We start from the raw sequence: 19,768 nt of genomic DNA, 5'->3' as shown, positions 1-19,768 counted from the left end.
GTGGTGATAAAGTGGTGTTCAGTAGTTGTGTTGTGGTGATAAAGTAGTAAGTGGTGTTCAGTAGTTGTGTTGTGGTGATAAAGTGGTGTTCAGTAGCTGTGTTGTGATGATAAAGTACTAAGTGGTGTTCAGGAGCTGTGTTGTGGTGATAAAGTACTAAGTGGTGTTCAGTAGCTGTGTTGTGGTGATAAAGTGGTGTTCAGTAGTTGTGTTGTGGTGATAAAGTGGTGTTCAGTAGTTGTGTTGTGGTGATAAAGTACTAAGTGGTGTTCAGTAGTTGTGTTGTGGTGATAAAGTGGTGTTCAGTAGTTGTGTTGTGGTGATAAAGTACTAAGTGGTGTTCAGTAGTTGTGTTGTGGTGATAAAGTGGTGTTCAGTAGTTGTGTTGTGGTGATAAAGTGGTGTTTAGTAGCTGTGTTGTGGTGATAAAGTACTAAGTGGTGTTCAGTAGCTGTGTTGTGATGATAAAGTACCAAGTGGTGCTCAGTAACTGTGTTGTGGTTAGACAGTGGGCCCTGGGCGGTTAGACAGTGGGCCCTGGGCTGTTAGACAGTGGGCCCTGGGTGGTTAGACGGTGGGCCCTGGGTTGTTAGACGGTGGGCCCTGGGTTGTTAGACGGTGGGCCCTGGGTGGTTAGACAGTGGGCCCTGGGTGGTTAGACAGTGGGCCCTGGGTGGTTAGACAGTGGGCCCTGGGTTGTTAGACGGTGGGCCCTGGGTGGTTAGACAGTGGGCCCTGGGTGGTTAGACGGGGGGCCCTGGGTGGTTAGACGGTGGGCCCTGGGTCGTTTGAAGGTGGGCCCTGGGTGGTTAGACGGTGGGCCCTGGGTCGTTTGACGGTGGGCCCTGGGTCGGTAGACGGTGGGCCCTGGGTCGGTAGACGGTGGTGTTTGTAACACCAGAGTTTGTAACGGGACAGATGCAGTATATTGTACAGTACATGTATACATACAGTGTGTTAACTGTAAAACACTGTGGATGAAAAGATCTGCTAAATAACCATATAGAGGTGGTCTATAATAATAATAACCATATAGAGGCCTCCTAATAATAATAACCATATAGAGGCCTCCTAATAATAATAACCATATAGAGGCCTCCTAATAATAATAACCATATAGAGGCCTCCTAATAATAATAACCATATAGAGGCCTCCTAATAATAATAACCATATAGAGGCCTCCTAATAATAATAACCATATAGAGGCCTCCTAATAATAATAACCATATAGAGGCCTCCTAATAATAATAACCATATAGAGGCCTCCTAATAATAATAACCATATAGAGGCCTCCTAATAATAATAACCATATAGAGGCCTCCCGGGTGGCACAGTGGTCTATAATAATAATAATAACCATATAGAGGCCTCCTAATAATAATAACCATATAGAGGCCTCCTAATAATAATAACCATATAGAGGCCTCCTAATAATAATAACCATATAGAGGCCTCCTAATAATAATAACCATATAGAGGCCTCCTAATAATAATAACCATATAGAGGCCTCCTAATAATAATAACCATATAGAGGCCTCCTAATAATAATAACCATATAGAGGCCTCCCGGGTGGCACAGTGGTCTATAATAATAATAATAACCATATAGAGGCCTCCTAATAATAATAACCATATAGAGGCCTCCTAATAATAATAACCATATAGAGGCCTCCTAATAATAATAACCATATAGAGGCCTCCTAATAATAATAACCATATAGAGGCCTCCTAATAATAATAACCATATAGAGGCCTCCTAATAATAATAACCATATAGAGGCCTCCCGGGTGGCACAGTGGTCTATAATAATAATAATAACCATATAGAGGCCTCCTAATAATAATAACCATATAGAGGCCTCCTAATAATAATAACCATATAGAGGCCTCCCGGGTGGCACAGTGGTCTATAATAATAATAATAACCATATAGAATGTTAAAAGGTCAGGACAGGAGTTTTTCCTTGTCAGGTCATGCAGTCTGGAAAACCTCCAGGACCTAAGTATGTTCCCTTATCACTGATGTCTCATCTCTTATCCCCTCCAGGACCTAAGTATGTTCCCTTATCACTGATGTCTCATCTCTTATCCCCTCCAGGACCTAAGTATGTTCCCTTATCACTGATGTCTCGTCTCTTAACCCCTCCAGGACCCCATCCCTGAGACAGTTTCCCCCCTGAAGGGCCCTGCGGCCGGGGGAACAGTCATCACTATCTCTGGGAAACACCTGGATACAGCAAAGAAGGATGATGTCATTGTCACCGTGGGGGGAACGCCCTGTGAAGTGTAAGGATGATCACACTTGAGTCTTCCAACCCCTGCAGTTTGCTGTCTGGACAGGTTGCCTGAGTCATGTCCTATTCAATTGTTCTCTCAAGGCCGACCTCTGAAATATATTAGCCATACAGTAATTGTGTTTGACTTGTTGCTCCTTTGAGATTACATTCTTTGACCTTTCCCATGATGCTCTCTGTCCCTGTTTCTCCTTCAGGTTGTCGTTTGGCAGTGAGATCACCTGTGAGACAGGTGTATACAAGGGACAAAAGGTTCCATCGGAGCTCCTGAGAGTCTCAGTGAAGTATGGGAGGAGCACCACCAAGGACGTCCCTGACTCCTTCACCTTCCAGTACTCCGAGAACCCCAAACTCACGGACTACAGCCCCAAGACCAGCTTCGTATGGTGAGTAGAGTCCAGGCACAATGTTCCACAGAGGGTTGAAATCAAAGCTTTTTCTTTCAGCGAAGCTGGAGTTGAATGCAAATCAGTTTGAAGCGGATAATGAAATGACAGTTTCTTATTGGACACATTCAGGTAGTGTCTCCCTCTTTCAAAAGGTTTCTCCTGTTTTGTGCTTCCTAACATGACCCTGATATATGGTGTCTTCGTCTAGTGTTTCAGTGGAGGCAGGAGGATTACGTTTGAGTCATTTAGCAGACGTTCTTATCTAGAGCCACATAGTTAGTGCCGTCGTCTTAAGATAGCTAGGTGGGACAACCACATGGGGCGACAGGTAGACTAGTGGTTAGAGCGTTGGACTAGTACCGGGAGGTTGCAAGATCGAATCCCCGAGCTGACAAGGTAAAAATCTGTCGTTCTGCCCCTGAATAAGGCAGTTAACCCACTGTTCCTAGGCCGTCATTGAAAATGAGAATTTGTTCTTAACTGACTTGCCTAGTTAAATAAATAAATCAGTCATAGTACTGGAAGTACATGTTTCCTCTGTCTATATCTTCAAAGTCACAGCTAGTAAGAGAGAAAAGAGTCAAGTGCGAGTGTTGGTTCACAAAATATATTTTCAGATGTCATGACGTTGCCCTCTTTGGGTACAGCAAGCCCCATCCCCCTCTCCCTGTCTCCTACACCCAGGCTGCTGTGGTCAGAGAGGTCGTAAATTCCTGGAGGAGATTATCTCCTCATGGCCACAGTATAGAGAGTTAATTTTCACAGAGAACAAAATAATTTCTTCCACCTCACAGAACTGGAGAACCGAACAACATTTATGTTCTGGAGAAGGTATAAAAGATCTGTGAAAAATCCAGCTACGAACTGGTCCGCCTGGTACAATTTTGTGAAACTCATGGGAGACAATACGGCCACATTACCATAACGCTGTTTATATAATAGCCTCAGATATGAGGCTTACATCTAATTGTTGTATAAGATGAATGAGTGAGGATGATACTGTTTGTGAAATTGTGTAATGTGATTTTGGACTGCTTAAAAACTTCTTATGGCTGCAAGGCAAAGTGTTGAGTAGCCAGTGAAATCGTGCCCATTTCAAACGGCCTCCTACTCAAATCTTGCTCGTACAATATGAATATTATTATTATTTTTGGATAGAAAACACTTTCTAGTTTCTAAAACAGTTGGAATTATTTCTCTGAGTGAAACAGAAGTCCTTCTGCAGCACTTTTCCTGACCAGGAAGTGAAATGTCAGAAATCGATGCTCTTTTCAACTTGATGCCTATACATGGTCTTGACACTTAGGAGTCTACTTACACTCTATACGCCTTCCTATTGGTGTAAAGAGGATGTCAGAGAATAAATTTTTGTGCTCATCTTGTTCTGTGGTGGAAAAAAACCTATTTCTTTGATGTGACCGTCCACTTCCGGTACTCTGAAGGAAGTGGGATTGACTTCTGTTTTGCCTTCGTAACGAACGGCTAACATCTCCGGCTCTATTTTTTTGTTGATACATGTGACCATATCATCGTAATGTATGTTTTTTCAATATAGTTTAATCAGATTATTGAAACTTTATTCGGGAGTTTTGCCGTGTTCCGTCCTCTGACTGTGTTTACGTTGGAGAAATTTATGCCACTCGGCTAGTGCCAATGCTAATTGAAGAGGGAAATTTGCCATTCTGAATCGAAACAACGACTCATCTGGACAGAGGACACCTTCTTCAACATTCTGATGAAAGATCAGCAAAAGTAAGACCCATTTTATGATGTTATTTCATATATCTGTCGTGCATGTGAACTGGCCGTGGGCGCCCAATTGTGTCTGTCTATTGTAGCTACGCTAATATAGCGATACATTTTGTTTTCGCTGTAAAACATTTAATAAATCGGAAATATTGTTTGGAATCACAAGATGCCTGTCTTTCAATTGCTGCAGACTATGTATTTTTCAGAAATGTTTTATGATGAGTAATTAGCTATTTGACGTTGGTGTCTGTAAATATTATGGCTGCTTTCGGTGCAATTTCGGATTGTAGCTGAAATGTAAACTATGGTTTATACATGAAATATGCAAATTTTTCGAACAAAACATATGCTATACAATAAATATGTTATCAGACTGTCATCTGATGAATTTGTTTCTTGGTTAGTGGCTATTTATATCTTTATTTGGTCGAATTTGTGATAGCACCTGATGGAGTAAGAAACTGATGGAGTTAGAAAAGTTGTGTCTTTTGCTAACGTGGTTAGCTAATAGATTTACATATTTTGTCTTCCCTGTAAAACATTTTAAAAATCGGACATGTTGGCTTGATTCACAAGATGTGCACCTTTCATCTGGTGTCTTGGACTTGTTAATGTGTGAAAGTAAAATATTTAAAAAATAGATTTTGAATTTCGCGCCCTGCACTTTGAGCTGGATGTTGTCATAAGTGTACCGTGTCGGGCTGCCCCCGTAAAAGGTTAATGAAGGAAACTCCAATTCCCTTTGGAGTTTAACTAAATCAGAGAACTGTCCATGAGCCCAGTTATGGTCGGGCATCCTGGGACAGGCCCTTTTCTGCAATTCCGAATATAACCCCCACCATGAGAATTTCTCAACAGACCATGTTGCTCTCAATTACAAGAGGACAAAGGTTGCAGACCAGCTTACCTCGATAACAAGAGGGCCAAGGTTTGAGACCAGACTGCTGAATCTTTTAACCATACCACGTGGTTAAACTCTTAGACTATCGATACCGACAGAATAAGAACAAGTCTTTGATATTAATTACTAGTCTGCAGCTAGGAATTCGGTATCATAGAACGCGAAGACCGACAACCGCCGAAACATCTATCCTATAACGACATGAATGAATGTCACTCTGAACTATCCATTCTAACCACGACAGAGAGGGCGGACAAACTCTCCAACAGAAACAAACTTTTCAACAGAGACCCCGACGACACACTGAGCGTAAATATATATATTAATTGCAATTGTTCCCGAATGAGTGAGCGTTCATGTGCAAAGGATTAGCATTTCAATTGTTATAATTATCAACTGTGTGTTGTCTTATCTCAGTCGACCCCCACTTCCCTTTTGTACACCAAGCCGCGATGCCGGTTTATCCCACTAGGGAAACTCCGTTATCATTTCCTTGTAACTATCTACTATTTGTTTATGCATTTCTGTGAATTACTTAGTTAGTAAATAAATGATTTAAGACAATTGATGTATGGATGACTCATAATGAAGACTGGGTTCGTGCAGATAACCAACAATTTACGACGGTTGTAATGAGACGAATCAAATCAAATCAAATCAAATTTTATTTGTCACATACACATGGTTAGCAGATGTTAATGCGAGTGTAGCGAAATTCTTGTGCTTCTAGTTCCGACAATGTAATAACCAACAAGTAATCTAACCTAACAATTCCACAACTACTACCTTATACACACAAGTGTAAAGGGATAAAGAATATGTACATAAAGATATATGAATGAGTGATGGTACAGAACGGCATAGGCAAGATGCAGTAGATGGTATAGAGTACAGTATATACATATGAGATGAGTAATGTAGGGTATGTAAACATAAAGTGGCATAGTTTAAAGTGGCTAGTGATACATGTATTACATAAAGATGGCAAGATGCAGTAGATGATATAGAGTACAGTATATACATATACATATGAGATGAGTAATGTAGGGTATGTAAACATTATATTAAGTGGCATTGTTTAAAGTGGCTAGTGGTACATTTTTACATAATTTCCATCAATTCCCATTATTAAAGTGGCTGGAGTTGAGTCAGTATGTTGGCAGCGGCCGCTAAAAGTTAGTGGTGGCTGTTTAACAGTCTGATGGCCTTGAGATAGAAGCTGTTTTTCAGTCTCTCGGTCCCTGCTTTGATGCACCTGTACTGACCTCGCCTTCTGGATGATAGCGGGGTGAACAGGCAGTGGCTTGGGTGGTTGTTGTCCTTGATGATCTTTATGGCCTTCCTGTGACATCGGGTGGTGTAGGTGTCCTGGAGGGCAGGTAGTTTGCCCCCGGTGATGCGTTGTGCAGACCTCACTACCCTCTGGAGAGCCTTACGGTTGTGGGCGGAGCAGTTGCCGTACCAGGCGGTGATACAGCCCGACAGGATGCTCTCGATTGTGCATCTGTAGAAGTTTGTGAGTGCTTTTGGTGACAAGCCGAATTTCTTCAGCCTCCTGAGGTTGAAGAGGCGCTGCTGCGCCTTCTTCACAACGCTGTCTGTGTGGGTGGACCAATTCAGTTTGTCCGTGATGTGTACACCGAGGGACTTAAAGCTTTCCACCTTCTCCACTACTGTCCCGTCGATGTGGATAGGGGGGTGCTCCCTCTGCTGTTTCCTGAAGTCCACAATCATCTCCTTTGTTTTGTTGACGTTGAGTGTGAGGTTATTTTCCTGACACCACACTCCGAGGGCCCTCACCTCCTCCCTGTAGGCCGTCTCGTCGTTGTTGGTAATCAAGCCTACCACTGTAGTGTCATCCGCAAACTTGATGATTGAGTTGGAGGCGTGCATGGCCACGCAGTCGTGGGTGAACAGGGAGTACAGGAGAGGGCTCAGAACGCACCCTTGTGGGGCCCCAGTGTTGAGGATCAGCGGGGTGGAGATGTTGTTACCTACCCTCACCACCTGGGGGCGGCCCGTCAGGAAGTCCAGGACCCAGTTGCACAGGGCGGGGTTGAGACCCAGGGTCTCGAGCTTGATGACGAGTTTGGAGGGTACTATGGTGTTAAATGCTGAGCTGTAGTCGATGAACAGCATTCTCACATAGGTATTCCTCTTGTCCAGATGGGTTAGGGCAGTGTGCAGTGTGGTTGCGATTGCGTCGTCTGTGGACCTATTGGGTCGGTAAGCAAATTGGAGTGGGTCTAGGGTGTCCGGTAGGGTGGAGGTGATATGGTCCTTGACTAGTCTCTCAAAGCACTTCATGATGACGGAAGTGAGTGCTACGGGGCGGTAGTCGTTTAGCTCAGTTACCTTAGCTTTCTTGGGAACAGGAACAATGGTGGCCCTCTTGAAGCATGTGGGAACAGCAGACTGGGATAAGGATTGATTGAATATGTCCGTAAACACACCAGCCAGCTGGTCTGCGCATGCTCTGAGTACGCGGCTGGGAATGCAGTCTGGGCCTGCAGCCTTGCGAGGGTTAACACGTTTAAATGTTTTACTCACCTCGGCTGCAGTGAAGGAGAGCCCGCAAGTTTTGGTAGCGGGCCGTGTCAGTGGCACTGTATTGTCCTCAAAGCGAGCAAAAAAGTTATTTAGCCTGTCTGGGAGCAAGACATCCTGGTCCGCGACGGGGCTGGTTTTCTTTTTGTAATCCGTGATTGACTGTAGACCCTGCCACATACCTCTTGTGTTTGAGCTGTTGAATTGCGACTCTATTTTGTCTCTATACTGGGACTTAGCTTGTTTGATTGCCTTGCGGAGAGAATAGCTACACTTTTTTTATTCGGTCATGTTTCCGGTCACCTTGCCCTGGTTAAAAGCAGTGTTTCGCGCTTTCAGTTTCACGCGAATGCTGCCGTCAATCCACGGTTTCTGGTTTGGGAATGTTTTAATCGTTGCTGTGGGTACGACATCGTCAATGCACTTTCTAATGAACTCGCTCACCGAACCAGCGTATTCGTCAATATTGTTGTTGGACGCAATGCGGAACATATTCCAATCCGCGTGATCGAAGCAGTCTTGAAGCGTGGAATCAGATTGGTCGGACCAGCGTTGAACAGACCTGAGCGAGGGAGCTTGTTGTTTTAGTTTCTGTTTGTAGGCTGGAAGCAACAAAATGGAGTCGTGGTCAGCTTTTCCGAAAGGAGGGCGGGGGAGGGCCTTATATGCGTCGCGGAAGTATAACAATGATCCAAGGTTTTACCAGCCCTGGTAGCACAATCGATATGCTGATAGAATTTAGGGAGTTTTGTTTTCAGGTTAGCCTTGTTAAAATCCCCAGCTACGATGAATGCAGCCTCAGGGTGTGTGGTTTCCAGTTTACAAAGAGTCTGATAAAGTTCGTTCCGGGCCATCGATGTGTCTGCTTGGGGGGGAATATATACGGCTGTGATTATAATCGAAGAGAATTCCCTTGGTAGATAATGCGGTCGACATTTGATTGTGAGGAATTCTAGATCAGGTGAACAGAATGACTTGAGTTCCTGTATGTTGTTATGATCACACCACGTCTCGTTAATCATAAGGCATACACCCCCGCCCCTCTTCTTACCAGAAAGATGTATGTTTCTGTCGGCGCGATGCGTGAAGAAACCAGCTGGCTGCACCGACTCCGTTAGCGTCTCTTGAGTTAGCCATGTTTCCGTGAAGCAGAGAACGTTACAATCTCTGATGTCTCTCTGGAATGTTACCCTTGCTCGGATTTCATCAGCCTTATTGTCAAGAGACTGGACATTGGCGAGTAGTATGCTAGGGAGTGGAGCGCGATGTGCCCGTCTCCGAAGCCTGACCAGGAGACCGCTACATTTGCCCCTTTTACGGCGTCGCATAGGGTCGCCGGCTGGGATCAGATCCATTGTATTGGGTGGAAGGCAAAACACTGGATCCGTTTCGGGAAAGTCATATTCCTGGTCGTAACGATGGTGAGTTGACGTTGCTCTTATATTCAGTAGTTCCTCCCGACTGTATGTAATGAAACCTAAGATTACCTGGGGTACCAATGTAAGGAATAACACATAAAAAAAACAAAATACTGCATATTGTCCAAGGAACGCGAAGCGAGGCGGCCATCTCGGTCGGCGCCGGAAGTAGGTAAAGGGGGGAACGTGAGGTAAAGAAGAATTCATTAATCAGAAGACTAATTAGACTATATTGATCAGATATGAAAATATCTGAAAAGTTATATTAGGAAAATTATAACTTTGTAATCTGAATATTTTCCTTGGTGCCCCGACTTCCATGTTAATTACAGTTACGTGACTAATCAGTTTAATCTCGTAATAATAATTAGAGTTATTTGATAAAGATTCATCTTCAGTTTAATGATGCCAAAGACAAGACACAGAAGACGGGCAGGGACTCTGCTGTCCTAGCTTCAGGGAGAAGCTGGTTCCACCATTGGGGTGTAGGACAAAGAAGAGCTTGGACGGGGCTGAGCGGGAGCTGCCCTCCCGTAGGGGTGGGAGAGCCAAGAGACCAGAGGTGGCAGGACGGAGTACTCTGGTTGGGGTGTAGGGTTTGAACATAGCCTGAAGGTAGGGAGGGGCCGGTCCTCTTACTGCTCCGTAGGTAAGTAACATGGTATTGTAGTGGATTCAAGCTTTGACTGGAAGCCAGTGGAGTGTGTGGAGGAGCGGGCTGACATGGGAAAAGTTAGGAAGGTTGAACATCAGGGGTGCTGCAGCGTTCTGCTGAGTTGCACAGGTTTGATGGCACAAGCAGGGAGCCCAGCCAACAGAGAGTTGCAGTAGGATTGTGTGTTCTGTTGTATTGAGAGATGATGTGTGTGTTGTCTGGTGTTTCAGTGGAGGCAGGAGGATCGTGTGTGTGGGCAGTGGTTTTGACCTCATCCAGAGAGCCACCATGAAGGTGCTGCCCTCTACTGATGACATCTCTCAGTCCCCTCCCATTGAGGTTAGTACACACTACTCACTACTAATACAATACACCTAATGTTATCATTCTAGAGTCCCCTCCCATTGAACTTAGTACACACTACTCAATACTAATACAATACACCTAATGTTATCATTCTAGAGTCCCCTCCCATTGAGGTTAGTACACACTACTCACTACTAATACAATACACCTAATGTTATCATTCTAGAGTCCCCTCCCATTGAGGTTAGTACACACTACTCACTACTAATACAATACACTATATGTTATCATTCTAGAGTCCCCTCCCATTGAGGTTAGTATACCATTCCACAAGTTCTGTTTCCTGCCAGTAGTGTATTCTAATCCCTCTAGTGTACACTACTCTAGCTGTGGTATTATCCATGGCAGGTAGCTAGCATGTCCTAGTGTACAGTACTCTAGCTGTGGTATTATTCATGGCAGGTAGCTAGCATGTCCTAGTGTACAGTACTCTAGCTGTGGTATTATTCATGGCAGGTAGCTAGCATGTCCTAGTGTACAGTACTCTAGCTGTGGTATTTTCCATGGCAGGTAGCTAGCATGTCCTAGTGTACAGTACTCTAGCTGTGGTATTATCTATGGCAGGTAGCTAGCATGTCCTAGTGTACAGTACTCTAGCTGTGGTATTATCTATGGCAGGTAGCTAGCATGTCCTAGTGTACAGTACTCTAGCTGTGGTATTATCCATGGCAGGTAGCTAGCATGTCCTAGTGTACAGTACTCTAGCTGTGGTATTATCCATGGCAGGTAGCTAGCATGTCCTAGTGTACAGTACTCTTGCTGTGGTATTATCCATGGCAGGTAGCTAGCATGTCCTAGTGTACAGTACTCTAGCTGTGGTATTATCCATTGCAGGTAGCTAGCATGTCCTAGTGTACAGTACTCTAGCTGTGGTATTGTCCGTGGCAGGTAGCTAGCATGTCAACAGTGACTCAGTGAGTTTTATGTTTTTGTCTGTGACTACAGACTTCTCTGTGAGACTAAACACAGACACAGTGTCCTGCCAGGAATTAAATATCTTTCTCTCTTTTCTATCCCTCTCTCTTTCTTTTCTATCTGTCTCTTCTCTCTCTCTCTCTTCCCTATCTCTCTCTGCCCCCCTCTCCATCCCCCCTCCAGTTCATCCAGTCTGCCGTACATAAGAACGACACAGTGCTGCTGTTTGACAGTCCAGCGGTGAACAGGTCCTCTGAGACCCAGTCCTTTAGGACCTTCCTCCAGCTAGACAACGTGGTAGAGGAACTGAATTTCTTTGAGTACCACGCCGACCCATTCTTCAATGAACTGACCAAGAACATCATCACTGAAATCATCCTCGTCACGGTAAAGAACAGTAACACTACTCTTGGGTAATGGGGTTGTGTTGTCATGGTTACTGTTTGAGTTTTTTTGTTATTTCTGGTAATACTCGCTTATCGTTCTTCGTGGGCCAATGTGGCTTAAATGTTATTCTGCTTCGGCCTCCCGTGTGGCGCAGTGGTCTGTAGCTGTAGTAGCTGTGCCACTAGAGATTCTGGGTTCGAGTCCAGGCTCTGTCGCAGCTGGCCGCGACCGGGAGGCCCATGGGGCGGTGCACAACTGGCCCAGCATCGTCCAGGTTAGGGGAGGGTTTGGGCCGGCAGGGATGTCCTTGTCTCATCGCGCACTAGCGACTCCTGTGGCGGGTCAGGTGCAGTGCACGCTGACACGGTCGGCAGTTATACTGTGTTTCCTCCGACACATTGGTGCGGCTGGCTTCCGGGTTAAGTGGGCAAGAAGCAGTGCGGTCAAGAAGTAGTGCGGCTTGGTTGGGTTGTGTTTCAGAGGACGCACGGCTCTCGACCTTCGCCTCTGCCAAGTCCGTACGGGAGTTGCAGCGATGAGACAAGACTATAACTACCAATTGGACACCACGAAATTGGAGAGAAAAAGGGGTAACAAACAAACAAACAAATGTATTCTGCTTTGTGACTGATGTCCCCCCAGAGAGAAAAGACAAGTATAGTGCATTGATATAATTCATATCAATATTGAGGTAATCATATCTGCTTTTACAAATGACTGCATATCCCTGCAGTCCAGAGATTAACAGCCAGCCAGCCACCTCTCTCTTTCTCTCCAGGGTCGTGGGTTCAGCAAGGCCATGACAGCTGAAGAAGCCCAGGCGTTCGTAGGAGATGCCTCCTGTAAGGTGACCATCCTGCAGGATGACAAGCTGTTCCTGGAAGCTCCGTCCACCCAGCCCAGAGCCCGCTCCAAACGCCAGCGCAGAGACACCAGCTCCGACCCTCTGGACCTAACGGTGACGACACTGGCCTTCTGTCTAAACCCAAGGCACAGAGAGAGAGGCTTCAGGCATTAGCACTGGACAAGCTGATGTCTCTCTGGCTCTCAACATGTTTCAGATAGATGCTAGTGTTCCTGTACAGTTCTATCTAAATCAGTGGTGTCCAAACTTAATCCAATGTCCTGTTGCAGACATTCACTTCAGTCAAGGCATTAAACCACCTGATTGAGCCATACAATAATCCTAGACTTGTGACCGGGACCACTCAGTCCTGACAGAGACATAACAGTATCAACACCTTGATGTATATCTTCCTCTCCACAATTATACACGTCTTGTAGCTCATTAGCTTTCTTCCATTTGCCTTTAACTGACTTGAACTCTCTTTCTGTCCATCTCTCTCTCTTTATGTCCATCTCTCTCTCTCTCTCTCTTTCTGTCCATCTCTGTCTCTCTCTCTCTTTCTGTCCACCTCTGTCTCTCTTTCTGTCCATCTCTCTCTCTTTCTGTCTCTCTCTTTCTGTCTCTCTCTTTGTCTGTCTCTCTCTTTCTGTCCATCTCTCTTTCTGTCCATCGCTCTCTCTCTCTCTCTCTCTCTCTCTCTCTCTCTCTCTCTCTCTCTCTCTCTCTCTCTCTCTCTCTCTCTCTCTCTCTCTCTCTCTCTCTCTCTCTCTCTCTCTCTCTCTCTCTCTCTCTCTCTCTCTCTCTCTCTCTCTCTCTCTCTCTCTTTCTCTCTCTTTCTCTCTCTTTCTCTCTCTTTCTCTCTCTTTCTCTCTCTCTTTCTCTCTCTTTCTCTCTCTCTTTCTCTCTCTCTCTCTTTCTGTCCATCTCTCTTTCTGTCCATCTCTCTCTCTCTCCCCCTCCCTAACAGATCAAGTTTGGTAATGGCGAGTGGGTGGTGGGCTCAGTGAACTATGAGAGGAAGTATGAGGTTCCTTTGGCTATCATCATCCCAGCTATCATCGTCCCTATGCTACTCTTCCTAGCTGTGTCCGTCTACTGCTACAGGTACACAACTACACTTCCCATCAAGCACCACTCATGTAGTTGTGATGGGGGAGTTGTTTTTAGTTCACCCGGTGAAATGGGTGTCTGGACTTTACACTCTAGGACCAATGAAATAATCTCAAAAGACGCCAGCGACCTTGAAAGGTTTATTTGACAAGCTGGGGACAGTCAATCTTCATGTGGGGGGATTTACACGGTAGTCAACCACATACTCTACCTTGGGCCAGTGGCAGATAGCAGGAAGTTGGTGGTGCCATCTACCTGTAGACCACTTGTTCTCAACCTTGCACATACAGTTCCATGGGCAGGTCATCTAGGGCAACATAAGACCTATCTTAGGCTAGGCTCCCGTTTCTTTTGGCCCTCCATGTATACTGATGTACAAACAAACTGCAAAACATGCCCCACGTGCCAGAAAACCAGTGCTGTCCGTAGGTCTGACCGGGCTCCTCTATGTTCACTGCCAGTTATCTCTACCCCATTCAAGAGAATTGCAAAGGACATTGTTGGACCCTTGGAGAAGAGTAGTGCAGGTTACAAGTATATATTGGTGATCTGTGACTATGCCACCCGGTTCCCAGAAGCCTTCCCACTCCGTTCCATAACCACTCCAAAAATAATCAGTGCTCTTGTTCAGCTCTTCTCTCGTGTAGGAATCCCGACGGACCAAGGGACAAACTTCACCTCGCGACTGATGGTTCAACTCCACCGACAGCTGGGCATTACCCTTGCTGCTTTTTGCTTACAGGGAGGTGCCTCAGGCATCGACACGTTTCTCGCCATTCGAACTCCTCTATGGATGGCCAGTGCAGGGACCACTGGACCTGCTGAAGAAGTGCTGGGAAGGTTCCCTGGTAGCTACCTCAGGACAGGGGATTGTCCAGTATGTCCTCCAGATGCGAGACAGGCTGGAGCGGTACCGAGAGGAAGCTAGGGCAAACCTTCAGCAGGCCCAGAAGAGAGGGTATGACCAGCACGCTCGCCACAGAGTTTGAGCCAGGACAGAAAGTCCTGCTCCTTCCTCCCTCGTCTACCAGCAAGCTCCTTGCGCAGTGGCAAGGGCAGTACCTAATCGGGAGGAAGATGGGCCCGGTGACCTACAAGGTGCTGCACCCGGACAAGGGTAAGGAGAAGCAAACCTACCATGTGAACCTCCTCAAGGCCTGGGAGGAGAAAGAGGAACTCTCCAAGGGAAAGTCCTTTCTGGTCCGCAGAATAGAAGAAGAGGATGAGTCGAATGGGGTCACAGAGGCATGGAAAGGACGAGCAGAGGTCATACTGGCTCACCTAGAAGAAAATGAGCAAGATGAGCTGAAGCAGCTGTTTGGCAAGTATCCGGACCTCTTCAGTCAGAGGCCAGGAAGAACCGAAGTCCTAGAACACGTCATTCGTTTGAAGCCTGGCCAGAACCCTGTCCGCCAGCATCCTTACCGTGTGCCTGAGAGGCTGGTGGTAGCCCTCAAGGAAGAGCCACACCATGATAGAAATGGATGTTGTCGAGCCATCCTTCAAGTGAATGGAGCAGCCCTATTGTCATTGTACCAAAGAAGGATGGCTCTTTGCGCGTCTGCATGAACTTCTGTAAGGTGAATGCCATCTCCCAGTTTGATGCCTACCCCATGCCCCGCATTGACGACTTGCTGGAGAGAATAGGTAGAGCTCATTACATCACCACATTGGATCTCTGCAAAGGGTACTGGCAGGTGCCCCTGGACGAACAATCCAAGGCCTACACTGCGTTCCGGACACCGATGGGCCTGTTCCAGTTCAAGGTCATGCCGGTTGGCCTTCATGGGGCCCCTGCAACTTTCTAGAGGCTGATGGACAAGGTCCTCCAGGACTGTGACGATTACTGTGCTGCTTACTTGGACGACATGGTGATCTACAGCCACTCCTGGGAGGAGCACATACAGCATCTTAGCAGAGTCCTGGGGCAGATCCATGATGCAGACCTTACGCTTAACCTCTCTTGGGCACGTGAGGCGGTAGCGTCCCACCTCTTCAACAGCCAGTGAAACTGCTGGGCGCCAAATTCAGATACAGAAATACTCATTATAAAAATTCAGAAAACAAAACATATTTTACATAGCTTTAAAGATTAACTGCTTGTGAATCCAACCACGGTGTCAGATTTAAAAAATGCTTTACGGTGAAAGCATACCTCAGGTTGTTTTTAGCCTAAATAATCGATAAAAGTTCAACCGGACAATAACGTCGTCAATTTAAAAGGTAAACAAGAAACGCACTGTCTCGGTCTTGCGCAGGACAAAGCTCTGTGACACGGCAGGGTCCACTCATTCAGACTGCTCTTACTTCTTCATTTTTCAGAATACAAGCCTGAAACAATTTCTGAATACTGTTGACATCTAGTGGAAGGCATAGAAACTGCATTTTGAGTCCTAAGTCAATGGATACTGTATTGGCATTGAATAGAAAACTACAAAACCAACAAAATAAATACTTCCTGAATGGATTTTTCTCAGGTTTTTGCCTGACAAATTAGTTATGTTATACTCACATACACTATTTTAACAGTTCTGGAAACTTTAGAGTGTTTTCTATCCAAATCTACCAGTTATATGCATATAATATATTCTGGGCCCGAGATGCAGGCAGTTTAATTTGGGCATGCATTTCATCCAAAATTCCGAATGCTGCCCCCTACCCTAGAGAAGTTAACCTCCTGAAGTGTGAGTGGGCGAAACAGGAGACAAAGTACCTGGGTTACCAGCTGGGTATGGGTGAAGTTCGGCCTCAGGTGGACAAAGTGGAGTCCATCAAGAACAGCCCTCAACCCAGAACCAAGACACAGGTGAAGTCCTTCCTAGGTCTGGCAGGGTTGTACCGGAGATTCATCCCGCAGTTTTCAACCATCGCTGTCCCTCTGACCAACCTCACTTCAAAGGTGGCCAGCAACCCTGTGAAGTGGACTGAGGAGTGTGAGGAAGCCTTCATGATGCTGAAAAAATGACTGTGCTCATTCCCTGTTCTCCAGACCCCTGATTTTCAGAAGAGGTTTCTCGTGCAGGTGGACGCTTCGGCTGTGGGAATTGGAGCTGTACTGGCCCAAGGAGAGCCAGGAGAAGAGCTTCCTGTGCTGTACCTGAGCCAGAAGCTGTTGCCCAGGGAAAAGGTATTCGAGAAGAAGTGCTTGGCTATAAAGTGGGCCCTAGATAGCCTCTGTTACTACCTTCTTGGGAGGGAATTTGACCTGCACACGGACCACAGAGCACTGACCTGGATCCAGACCATGAAGGACCGGAATTCTCGTGTGACCAGGTGGTATCTGGAGCTCCAGCCCTTCAGGTTCTGTGTCCGTCACAAGGCAGGAAAAGAAAACGTCACGGCGGACTACCTATCAAGGCTCCCGAACCTAGTCGCTTCAGGAGAGGAGGAAGGTAATGTGACGTAGAAGTCCGTCACTGGCCGCGGGCAGCATTTGGTACTTTAACGCACACACACATTCATCACTCCTCCCTGCTCCGTTATCAGATAAGTTAACAATGTGGGTTGACACACAAGTTAACTTCTCTATCTTAGTACATACATTTCACACTTACGTCAGTAACCGGTTATGGTATAAAGAAATAAACAAGTGTTCATATTTAATATAGGCAATATTTATTATACTTATCGATGTTATGGATGAGCGCTTTGTTTGTTTGTTTGTTTGTTCTGTTCCTTTCTCTCTCCATCTCTGTATTTTCCAGGTATGCTGGGTAAGGACCCAAGCTAAGGGAATTGGGCTGACTTTGTAGTGCCTGACCCGAATGGCTCGTTAATGTAAATGTACATATTGAAAGACACTATGTCAGTAGTGATGTAATTTTGTAAATGTTATATTGGGATATTGTTTCATAAAAAATGTGTTGCAATGTATATACTTTAGTATGTTTATTTGAATGGAAAATGTAGGTTTGAATAGTTAATTGCTTAATTAATTAATGTTAATTGTTCTGAGGGGAGGGGCTACCCCTACAAAAGGACCCTCTCTTTCAGTTCATGGAGAGGAATTTTGGATTGAGCTGTGGATGGGGCAGCATTGTTTTTAGCTGGCACATATGGTATATGTTTGATGGCAGTACTGTTGTTTTTGTTCCGGAATCACTATATAAATAAACACCCTTGCACAGAAGAACTTTTGCGGCTCCGCCATCTTTTTATTTTGATAGAGGTTAGGTTTTCCAGTTTAGCCTTCTGGCCTACTCTGTGACAAATGTCACTCCTGTTCCTATGTGTTAGTAGTCTAATGGACTGCTCCTGTGTGTTAGTAGTCTAATGGACTGTTCCTGTGTGTTAGTAGTCTAATGGACTGTTCTTGTGTGTTAGTAGTCTAATGGACTGTTCCTGTGTGTTAGTAGTCTAATGGACTGTTCCTGTGTGTTAGTAGTCTAATGGACTGTTCCTGTGTGTTAGTAGTCTAATGGACTGTTCCTGCATGTTGATGACAGGAGGAAGCGCCAGCGGGCAGAGAGAGAGTATGAGAAAGTAAAAATCAAGTTGGAGAATCTGCAGGAGAGCGTGGGAGACCGCTGGAAGGTGGAACTCACAGGTATGTTCAGGTATAGGTAGTTCACACACACACACCACATACACTACTATAACATTACACACACACTGGTAATGTGGAATGTTCCTATGTGTTAATGACTGATGGTGTGCTTGCTGACAGTGTGTGAGCCTACATGTCAGCCCTGACGAAGGAAGCGAACATGCCGTCTTCGTTCTCCAGAAGGGTCTCTGGTTTGTCGATCTCCAAGATGTTCCCTCGCTTCATCACGATCACCAGGTCAGCTTCCAGGATGGCGTGGACACGATGCTGCATGAAGAACACACACAGACGCACGCACACAGACATTACATTTGATTGAGTGTTGAATTACACAAACAAAGAGGAAGGGATGCAATGCAGCTTTGATTTGTAATGTAGCCAGACAGACAGAGATAAACTGTGCTGAGAAAAAATAACAGATACCTGAAACTATTTTAATATTGTCTTATCTCACAACCCCAAGAGTCATCCTCCAAGAGCCAACTGCTAAGATTAGATGTAGTATCCCTCTTTAACCCCAGACAGATTAGATGTAGTATTCCTCCTTAACCCAGAGACAGATTAGATGTAGTATCCCTCTCTTTAACCCCAGACAGATTAGATGTAGTATCCCTCTTTAACCCCAGACAGATTAGATGTAGTATTCCTCCTTAACCCAGAGACAGATTAGATGTAGTATCCCTCTCCTTAACCCAGAGACAGATTAGATGTAGTATCCCTCTCTTTAACCCCAGACAGATTAGATGTAGTATCCCTCTTTAACCCCAGACAGATTAGATGTAGTATCCCTCTTAAACCCCCAGGCAGATTAGATGTAGTACCCCTCCTTAACCCCCAGACAGATTAGATTTATTATCCCTCTTTAACCCCAAACATATTAGATGTAGTATTCCTCCTTAACCCCCAGACAGATTAGATGTATTATCCCTCTTTAACCCCAAACAGATTAGATGTAGTATTCCTCCTTAACACCCAGACAGATTAGATGTAGTATCCCTCTTTAACCCCCAGACAGACTAGATGTAGTATTCCTCCTTAACCCCCAGACAGATTAGATGTAGCATCCCTCTTTAACCCCCAGACAGATTAGATGTAGCATCCCTCTTTAACCCCTAGACAGATTAGATGTAGTATCCCTCTTTAACCCCCAGACAGATTAGATGTAGTATCTCTTTAACCCCAGACAGATTAGATGTAGTACCCCTCTTTAACCCCCAGACAGATTAGATGTAGTAACCGTCTTTAACCCCCAGACAGATTAGATGTAGTATCTCTCTTTAACCCCCTGACAGATTAAATGTAGTTTCTCTCTTTAACCCCCAGACAGATTCGATGGTATCCCTCTTTAACCCCAGACAGATTACATGTAATATCCCTCCTTAACCCTGATGAGGAAATTTGTTTCCTATATGTTCATTAAACAATTTAATTATACAAAGCAAACACTCTGTCCGTTTCTAAGAATTTGTAAGATCCTTATTTGCATAAAATAGACATAGACCCGTGTCCAAATTAATCAATAGCGTTTATTCTTGAGAGATCTCTGACGTGCATATACAAAACCGTTCTTTTTATCCCTTCTATTTGTAACGCACATACATACACACTAATCTGGATTATCTCCTGAAGCCTTTTACCACA

General features: G+C 45.2%; 1 protein-coding gene across 5 annotated transcripts in view; it reads left to right on the top strand.

The window, feature by feature from the left end:
• Positions 1–19,570, top strand: part of LOC139533702 (plexin-B2-like) — a 54,914-nt gene extending 35,344 nt beyond the window's left edge. For all 5 annotated transcript variants that reach the window (XM_071331996.1, XM_071331993.1, XM_071331997.1 and 2 more), the window contains 8 exons: positions 2,153–2,289; positions 2,495–2,683; positions 10,187–10,295; positions 11,421–11,624; positions 12,403–12,582; positions 13,439–13,575; positions 18,027–18,127; positions 18,248–19,570. In XM_071331996.1, the coding sequence (XP_071188097.1) occupies positions 2,153–2,289; positions 2,495–2,683; positions 10,187–10,295; positions 11,421–11,624; positions 12,403–12,582; positions 13,439–13,575; positions 18,027–18,127; positions 18,248–18,273 (1,083 nt within the window). In that variant the 3' untranslated portion in view covers positions 18,274–19,570. The remainder of the gene's footprint in view (positions 1–2,152; positions 2,290–2,494; positions 2,684–10,186; positions 10,296–11,420; positions 11,625–12,402; positions 12,583–13,438; positions 13,576–18,026; positions 18,128–18,247) is intronic.
• Positions 19,571–19,768: the final 198 nt, after the last annotated feature.

Source organism: Salvelinus alpinus, chromosome 11 (genome assembly GCF_045679555.1).
Source record: "Salvelinus alpinus chromosome 11, SLU_Salpinus.1, whole genome shotgun sequence".
Classification (NCBI taxonomy): domain Eukaryota; kingdom Metazoa; phylum Chordata; class Actinopteri; order Salmoniformes; family Salmonidae; genus Salvelinus; species Salvelinus alpinus.
This window is presented reverse-complemented; position numbering and strand designations above follow the sequence as displayed.